The sequence below is a fragment of the Gallus gallus genome, chromosome 18 (genome assembly GCF_016699485.2).
Source record: "Gallus gallus isolate bGalGal1 chromosome 18, bGalGal1.mat.broiler.GRCg7b, whole genome shotgun sequence".
NCBI lineage: Eukaryota > Metazoa > Chordata > Aves > Galliformes > Phasianidae > Gallus > Gallus gallus.
Window position 1 is genome coordinate 2,789,463 of NC_052549.1, and position 9,602 is coordinate 2,799,064.

At 50.4% G+C, this 9,602-nt stretch overlaps 1 protein-coding gene across 4 annotated transcripts in view; it reads right to left on the reverse strand.

The window, feature by feature from the left end:
* The window catches only part of STX8 (syntaxin 8), a 75,996-nt gene extending 66,988 nt beyond the window's left edge, over positions 1–9,008 (reverse strand). For 3 of the 4 annotated variants that reach the window (XM_046902005.1, XM_046902006.1, XM_046902007.1), the window contains exons 1-4: positions 8,952–9,008; positions 8,709–8,808; positions 6,232–6,326; positions 4,558–4,668 (exon numbers count right to left, since the gene is read on the reverse strand). In XM_046902005.1, coding sequence (XP_046757961.1) covers positions 4,558–4,668; positions 6,232–6,326; positions 8,709–8,808; positions 8,952–8,968 — 323 coding nt within the window. In that variant the 5' untranslated portion in view covers positions 8,969–9,008. The remainder of the gene's footprint in view (positions 1–4,557; positions 4,669–6,231; positions 6,327–8,708; positions 8,809–8,951) is intronic. The other variant, NM_001030698.2, reaches the window with a different exon arrangement.
* Between the last annotated feature and the right edge of the window lie 594 nt (positions 9,009–9,602).

Here is a 9,602-nt window from a genome sequence, read left to right on the forward strand (position 1 = left end):
GCTCCCGAGCACGGCTTCCCACCCCAGGTCTGGGCGGACTTCTTCAGAGGAGATCCGGGAGACCTCGAACCACTGCTCGGGTGGCTCCAACAGGAGCTCGAGAACATCACCGGAGATGAGTGGTGGGAGGTGGTTGCAGTACAGACTGCAATCATGCACCTCCTGTGCACGTATGGGCTCAACCAGGATGCCCTGATAATGACAATGGAGACGCATCTTGAAGACCACACGGAGCAGTTTGTGGCAGGGCTCATCAGCATTGTTACAGCCCTGTACGGCCCAGAGCTCCGCCGGCAGCAGGACAGCCAGGCTGCCCATGAAGCAGGAGGGCAGGACGGCCCCACAGCCACCCCCAGCCCTGTCACCTCCCAGCAGGAGCCTCCTGCCTCCGGCCTGGGCCACTCCACCAGCCCTGCAGGCCCCAGCGCTGAGCAGCTCCCTGGTGTCCCTTATGGGGGGCCGAGCCCCAACCCACCACCCCCGTGTCCCCGCAGGAGGAGCTGGGGCAGGTGGTGGCAGCGGGCCCCTCCGCCCAGGGCACGAACTGCTCGCCTGGGGGGCCCCAATGCTCCCCCAAAGAGAAGGGCCAGCAGCTGCCCCCCAGATTTGCCCCCGTCCCCCAAGAGGCAGCGCTAGGCCGGCACCCACTGCAGTGCTGAGCACGGCTCTGGGGCTGGGAGACCAACAGCAACCTTGGAATGATTTTAGAGACAATAAAACAACACAACAAAAAAATTGTTCTTACTATGTCCTCAGTACCACACATTTGACAGAAAGGGATTTTAATAGAAAAAATGCTAACACACATTAAGAAAAAGAATACAGGCCCTTCTAAAAGTTCCCCAGAGAGGCTGTTTAAGTGCACACTGTACTGATGCAGTGGTGAGCTGCACCCCCTCCTAAAGGCTGACTACTGGGGGAGATGGGAAGAACAATACTCCCGACTCCTTTGTCCCCACAAACTGAAGACTCTCAGAAGTTTGATCTTTTTTTCACTTCCAGATTTCCAGACACGCAGGAAGTGGACCTTTCTGGTCGCCTTTTCCACTTCCCCCCCTCAAATACACGAAATCAGGGGGTTACTCCTTCATTTCAGTCTCTTTTAACAACCTGCACTGATGTATTTCCAAGGCAAACGGAGGGGAGAAGATACTGGAATTGCCAATTATAGAACGTTTAAGTAACCCTACACAGGCGGAGTCACGTAAACAGCATAATCTTTCCCCTGGAAAATTCCAGTTGCATCTTAATTAAGGCCGACAATGCCGGAAGGTAAACTAATGGTATACCAAAGTAATGTAGTGTCCTGCCCTGTGTTCCGGCCCAAGTTGTCAGTTAGGATAAATACCAAGAGCATTAAGGCCACTGTACTTCACAATCAGAAATAGCTTTACAGCAGTTTTCAAAGGATGTAAAACTCACTGAATGGTGACCAAATATAAACGAAGATTAATTCTAGCGAAACCCTCACAATTACAGGCCGTGGGGACAATAAATATGTGATCAGTGGTGCAAGAAGGTTAATGAAAGGAATGACTGCTGGAAAGAAAAAGACTTCTGAAAATGCGTGCTGTCACATCAGGGATGGATTAGATACAGAAAACCAATACAAAAGCAGAGAAAAGTGTCACTGCTAGAAATTAATCAAACAACGTGTGCTGATTTTTCTAATGCGGCGGGTAAAGCTGACTTTGAGACTCCAGACACACTGAAGAGTGGCCTTTCCAACCTGCTAAACCCACAGCAGGTTGCTCCGCAAGTCTAACAGCTTCAGAGCAACTCAGTGCTATAAACAGCAGCTTAACCCCACCAAGCAGCGCTGTCTACTGGCCCCAGGAACAGCAGGTTGGTGAGGAAGGCGCCCATCTCCCCTGCACGTCCTACATGCAGCCAGCTCCAAGTAAGGAAGGTTGGAGCAGGCACTGGCTGTACCTCTGCCTGTGCCATGGAGAGCAAGAGCTGCAAGGGAGAGCGTGGAAGGGGTGTGAGTTCACCAGCCAGCAAGGAGTCGGCAGGGCTTTGCCCCTTTTTCATTAAAGAGAGCTATTAAACTTCAAGCCTTGCGACACAAGAAAATAAGCACTGTCTCTGATGTTATCTTCTGCTGGAAACTACTGGTTTCCCTGATCAGTCCTAATGGAGCATGAAATTATCATGGGATTTTGATACTTTCCTTCCTGTCGGTCTCAGTACCCCATGCCAGGGCAGCCGTAGGCCCAGCTCTGGCCCTGTGCCACAGCACGGATGGGCTCCTCTCACTCCAGGCCAGTTTTCAGGCAGCCACACTCACCCACATACCGGTCAGAGCAGGCCCCAGCCTCCTGGCATCACCAGGCCCTGCAAAGCAGTGCCTAGCTGCTATTTTAAGGCTCCAGTTGACTCAGCGTTGGACATAAAAGCTATCACAGACATACCAGGCAGATTGGCACCACACTGCAGGGGAAGTCAAGGCCACGGAACAAGGAGTGGATGAGATCGAAGCCTTCAGTTGCACCTCTGGAGCAGGTGTCAGCTCCACAAAGCTGACAAACCGTAATGTGAAACAAGCACTCAGCTGGGCAGAACACAGTGTGGAAGAACCAGAGCAGCACAAAGCAGCCCCTACACCACGTTACTGACTGTGCACGTACACATTCTTCTACAGCAACACATGAGAGAAACAAAATAGATCAGGGAAACTGAGCAACTCCTATGCCTGCTCTGAAGTGCAAACAGGCTGGAAAGACATCTTCCTTGCAGTTTAAGTCAGACACGACGCTCACCTTGGCACCCCAATTTTTACCCCAGAACAGCATCATAGCATCTCCATGTTTTTCAAAAGCACGGGGCTGAAAAGCAACAAAGGGTATGGACCCAAACAGCTGTGTTTCAGGAACAATTCCCTAAGAAGTATGTGTGCTTTTTAAAAAGCAATGCTTAGAAACAGCGTTGCCATTCACAGGCTATGCTCAATTATTTAACTGATGGTGGGAATACAGCAAGTGCTGTAAATGCAGACTGCAGCTCTGCTTCTGTCCTGCACCGCTCTGAAGGACAGAACGTTACCTGAATTCACAAAGGAAAACTTAGGGAGATAAGTGCAGCTCTCTGCGCTGGAATCCAGCCAGAACAGCAGCACACAAGGCAATCACATATATGGAGTCAGCACAATGGCAAGCCAGGCTTTTTGTTTTAATAGAGGTATTTAATTTTGTTTGCATGCATGCCAGCTCGAGGCTAATAGAGATCAAAGCATGTGAAGCAGTGAGTCAGAAGGATGCTTCTGAAGTTGTCCCTGACACACACCACAGTTCTGATGTACCAGAGGCCTAACATTGGGCCAAGGCAGCAGACCTAGCACCCAGTGGCCTGCAGAGGAAGAAGGAAATGATAGCTGCATTTGGTTGCCTTTAGCCCAACTACCAGCTAAGGAACCAGGATTATTAATTGCTACCACTTTTCTCCTCCCCTTCCATCAGCAGGTAACTCAGCTGGCAAATTAAACATATTTCAGAGGAAAAAAAAGGAGCCTCAGAGAAAAATCAGTTTGTGCCGACAGGGAGGCAGGGACACAGCTGAGGTGAACATAGAACAGCTGCAGGCTGATCCCAGGGTACACCTCTTGACCAGTGGGGATGGCACTGAAAGCATAGAACAGAAAGAGGAACAAGAGCGAGGCCAGGTAATGTTAATTGAAGTGTGAAAGGATATGGAACTGTAACAAACCCAAAGGCATCTCCCTGCTATGTTGCTCAGCAAGCATTTATTGGTATTTCAGTGAGGTGCATAAGCTCTTAGATGTACAGTAGCTGCAAGCAGCCCCTTAGCAAGGCAGGCGTGCTTATACACAGGCTGTAGCTCCCAAGGACTCAGCAGTACAGTATGGGCAGCAAATACTCGTTTACAGACTTGCAACCTGCCTTAAAAGACTCCTTATGGACAGCTCTAAGGACATATCAAGTCTGTGCCTAACACAGCGTGTTACAACACACACAGCACCTGCAAGGCTCCCACCTATGCTGACCCACAGGATGCTAACAGCTACCTTGGGCAAGAGGCCCAGATCTCATTCTCCAAGAGAAAGCTCTCCCTTTCTTCCTGATCAGACAGAGATGGCCAGGGAAGGATTATTCCTAAGAACACATTAAAGATGACCACTATCAGCCATGATTATTTTTTCCCAGCCATGAAGGAGCACACACACGAGGTATGAAAATAACTCAGACTGCCTTCCCACTCAAAGACAAGCTCTTTGATATTCAGAAGTTTAAGTCCCATCCTGACAGCTTTCCTGCCAACAATTCACCATAGCCCACAGGCGGTGGCACCCATCAGGCCAGCTCTGTGACTGGATCATGGGCAGCTACCACCTCCAAGCAACTCTCCACTCCCTTGGCTCCCCCAGCTCTGGAAAACATTAATGACGTTGTCATTAAAACAAAGCACATGATTTTTAAGCAAATCAACGTGCATTTGGATACAGGCAGAGGTAAATTAATTCTATGGACGTATTTAACATCAACTTCAGACAACCCCAAAGCACAAGTCACACTGCTCACAAAGGCAGCAGCATCATACCTGATCACGTCTGGCTCCGTGCCCTCGTTCTTGTAAGACGACTGCAGTTGCTTCTGCCGTGTGAGAAGGTCATCCACCAAGTTCTGCCTCCTGTCTCCCTCCAGCTGGGTGCTAATTGACTCGGTTAAGGAGCACATTTCAAAGCATGGAAAATCTTAAAGTTGAGTATAAAATAAAACCTGCCATATGCTCTTAAAATAAATCAGATCTCCTGATCAGGAAAACAACAAGAGCAACTCAAACTGTAAGAAAAGGCTGTAACACCCAACAGAAGGATAGGCCACATCCCTCAGTGACACCTACTTTCACTCAGAACAATTCTCCAACGCCCATAAATTCCAAAGACTAAAATTCATGAAGTGACTGCAGAGTGATCTCCTGGTCATCATCTCAATGCCGTTAGTAAAACCGAGAGGCTCTTTACTGCCAAGTTAGTGGAGGCATTACAAATTCTACCTCCAGCATAATTCTCCTGTCGGTTACTACTCAATAGTGCTCTGCAGCAGATCGGCACTGTAACACTGACAGCACACAGCAGTGCACCCAGGGAAGGGTTAGCCCTATCCTCTTGTGATTGAACCTGGGCAGGCTCCAAAAGAACGGAGCTCTGAGGTCAGCAGGGCACAGCGCACCTTATCTGCCAGGAGCTGAGGCTCGTACACAACCCAGGTGAGCAGCTCCCCACCATGTCATCAGCAAAACATCAACAGCTTTCTTCAGGCAGCTGTTTCCATTTGTAATACATCCATGGGACATCCTGAGAGCCACTGGGATAGAAGGAAAACAATTTGTACAGCATGTCTGAAACAGAAGATGCCCAAAGCTCTGTGGTTTTGACAGGTGAGACACTTATTCTAATTCATCTTAGAGACATTCCAAAGGACTGCTAACTCTTCCAAGCACTCCTGCACAGATGATGCACTAGCCATGCTGATTTCTGTAGCTTTGCTGCCACATTTGCCCTGAAGCACTCCCTTGATGTGAAAGTTTTACCCGGGGCCATCAGCTCAGTATTCAGAGGCCTCATGCTTTGAAAGGATTTCTTCTACAGTAAGCTTGAAATTAAACATCCATCCATTCAATCACAAGACACACCTCTGGGGGGATGGATGTGCTTCCAAATCCCTACACCTCACCATGTAATAAGAAGAGCAAATCCAAGCCAGGCCACAGGGCAGCACTCCTATAAAAGAAGCCTGGGATTCATAAGATATATTTTAAGGCATATCAACAATGTTTTGCACATGCTTGGCTCCTTCTGTCAATGCAAGTTGAGGCCGGCATTTCCCTGCCCACAGCCCAAACATGGCTTCACCCCTCAAGGACTAAAGTCAGCCAACACCAAAGCCAAGAGAAAGTAAGAGGAGTGTTTTTTCTGCTAGGTGAGTGAATGTGGCTCATAAGAGAGCTGTGCCACCTGCAACTGTCTGCCATGACTCAGAGCAACCAAGCCAGCCTCGTGCCCACTACACCACAGAAGTGCCCAGGCTCTCAATTCTTCCCATAATACAGCTGCAATAAAAATATTACTCACCATCACTAACAAAATTCTAGTGGAAAAGAAAACCTTCCCAAAATTGAACAAGAAAAAAGAGCCTCCTTGCAATTACAGCATGTTTTCAGATCCCCTCCTACAGCACAGCAAGAGCAGCAAGATGGTGCTTGTGCAGATACATCTGGTGTGTTGACACAGCCCGGAGCAAGGAGTCCTTCAGCTGATCAATCTTCTCCTTGAGATTCTGCAGTGACGACCTGATAATCACATTGAGCTGCAGGAAAAGAAAGAGATTCATTGTCTGAATTGTATCTGCATCACATTAAATGCTATTGCGTGCAGGTAACAATGCATTTACTTTCAGCTCTACTGGTGGGATGAATCCCATACTCAACCAGCCCACCTCAGAGCCCCAAAAGGAACAACACAGTTAATCATTCTAGATGCTTACAACACCAGATAAGTAGTACTAGTTTCACAAACACTATTCTAATGCACTGATGCTGTTTAATATGGAGAGCTTTCTTTCAAGTCTTTCTAAACACATTCCTTTATATGGGCAAAGTATTTCAGCACATTTTAATATTTTCCAGCTCATTTTCCAGTCCTTTCCTCTGATCTCCAACACAAATAAAGGCGCCAGCTCCCGCTGCCACTGGGTTTCTTTCCCAGCTCCCACGAGGCAGGGAAGTTGACTACAGGTTCAGACATTCCCATCACTGAGCTCTTCCAGACTTTGAGGATCCCACAGACATTCAGCTTCCCCCAGTGCCACCTCTCAGCACCATCTGTGACACCTGCCCATCTCCCTGCCCAAGGCTCGGGTGCATCTGTTCCTACTAGAAGTGCAGTTGAGCTGTTTGCATTTTTGCTCCGAGCAAGCTGAGGTTTGCGGGAACTCTCCTCCTCTTTCCTCTACTCCTTCCCAAATTAAACCAGCATTGTCTTGGGCTTTTCCTCCTTAAACGCTATTTCTTTTTATTCTAGCTACCTAGAATATGCTAGGTAAGAACACTGTAACTGCAATTAGCTATGCAGGTCACCCTTATTAAGACAACAGTCCTGCGGTGGGTTACAACAGTCAGCGATCCCAGCAGCATCGTGCAGTGCTGCAGTGGCAGAGCAGGGGAGCTGCCTTGAAAGCACAGAGGCAGCAGCCAGGCAGCACATCCTACTGAGCAGGCCTGCCTACAGAGAAAGGCATCTGCACAGCAACGGAGCAGCTCGAGCAAAAGCACCAGACCCCATCAGAACGCTCAGTGCCTCGGGCTCACTGGGACTCACCCTCCAACACCTCCAAACAGAGATGGAAAGCACAGCCACACTGGAGCAATTTGAGAGCGCACAGCCAGAGTGCTATGAAACCCACACTCCAACGCAGCCAGGCACTAATAAAGCACTCCCAAAGCCACAACAGGGCATGAGTGCTTTTAGGAAATTCAGCATGCAGCGTACCCTCTAGCTCTGCAATATGGTAATGAAACGTCTTTTCATTTCACATCTCCATTTCCTGCACTCATATGCAATTGGAGAGTGCTGCATTTAATGAGAACAACAAAGCAACAAAGGTATATGAGTCCAAGAATGCCATCCAGCACACAGACTGCTGCTACTCTGGCCAGAAACTGTGGTACAAACGATTCCACTTCCATTAAAGATAAAAAACAGAAGAGAAAAAAAAGGGGAAGAAGAAAAAAAGGAAGTTTTAAGATCAGCTCCATTGAGCAGAGCTCACAGATCGTAAGTGCTGCCTTGAAACCCTTCCAGGCCAGTTTCTCTTCCCCATTTCAAATGTTTTGCTCGATGTTTATTTAGCAATTAGCAGCGGGGCTTTTTTTAGCCATGCTAATGGCAAAACAGGATCAAAATAAGAGCTTGGTCACGTTCTCCCTGCCAGGCAAACAGTGCACGCGCAGTCTCACGCTGCTGAGGCACTCAGGTGTCATGGAATGCAGTGCTGCTCAGCCGTGGATTTCTCAATGTGCGTTTCTGTTATGAAAACAACCCCTCATCGTGGGACATTTGTTTGCAGTTGAACCAAACACCTCCAAACATTCACCTTTAACTGCTAATGGATTAAGTGAAACTGCGCTCGGAAAACACCGGCCATGGAAGGAATGACGCTGTGAAGAAATAAGCAAACTGCGTAATGTTTCCACAACACAGAACCCGGAGGAGCTGCGGTACCAGGAGGGCTTCAAGCAGCACCAATACAACCCGCGTGTGCTTTCTTTTCCTGGAACATCACAGACCACAACGACACAAACCAAAGAACTTTGTCCTCTATAAACACAGCACAATTAAGAGGCGCCCTTGCTGCCCGGCCTCCTACTGCTCCAACACAGAAACGCCTTCGTTTTGAAAGCAGAGTTCAATCGCCTCCGTCAGGCACTGCTCCCCTCCAGTCCTGCAGCTGGAGGAAACACCCCGATCACTCCCAAAACCTCTTTTCAATTCATGCCAAATCCGAGTCCCTCGACAGAAGCACCGATCGTTGCGCAAAGCCCACACAGCGTTCCTCAACGCGGCTTTAAAGAAAGCATTTCAAAAACGCCACTTCGTGACAACAGCTGGCAGCAAAGAAGCCATCTCGCATCCCATTACAGCTCCGCCATAAAGAAGGGCTCCCCAGGGCGAGCCGGGCCCCGCGCCGTACCTTGGCCGAGCTCTCCCCATTGCGCCGGTGCCGGCTGCGCTCCTGGATCCGCTCGGCCACCTCCTGGGCCAGCTGGCAGGCGGCGTCGTACTGCGAGAGCCTGAGGGACGGGAGGGGGCACGGCGTCAGCGCGACGGGGCCCGGAACCGCCACCGGACAGGACCGGGAGCCTCAACCCCACAGCCCGAACCCGCTCCCAGCCCCCCACAGCCCAGCCCGGCCCCCGTCCCAGCCGGCTCTCACCAGGGGTCCGGAGCCATCACAGCCACCCGGAAGTGCCGCTACCGCCCGGAAGTGTCCGAGTCCCCCTCCGTGTCACGTGACGACGGCGTCCGCCGAGGCTCAATCCTCGCCGGCGCGATGAGGCGGTGAGTGCTGTATGGTCTGAGATGCGCAGTGCTCCCATGCGGTGGTGCACGGCACGTGGGACACAGTGCAGAAGTGCGAAGGTACACAGGTGCACAGCATACGGTGCAGGGTTGCACAGTGGCCAGGTGCGGTGTGGGGTACGGAGCAAGGCTGGGGATGTGCACGGGGATATGGTGCAGAAGTGCACAGCACAGAGTGCACGCTGCACAGCATAGATTGCACCGTGTACAGCACAGAGTGCACGCTGCACAGCACAGGCCATTGGCAGCCCTGGCAGCAGGAGGGCTGACTGCCATGCACCGCAGCAGTACCAACCTCCATCCCCTGTCCTTGGCCACCTCCTCCAGGGCTGACATCCCCATGGCATGGGATCCCCGTGGCTGGATGTTGGCAGCACGTGGGCATTGCTATTGCAGTGGTGTTACTATGGCCCTGGGATAAAGGGCACCGCAGCCCCAGGATGCCCTATGCCGGGTATGGGGACAGTAGTGGGGAACGGCCAGGGCAGAGGCAGAGGGCAGAGGA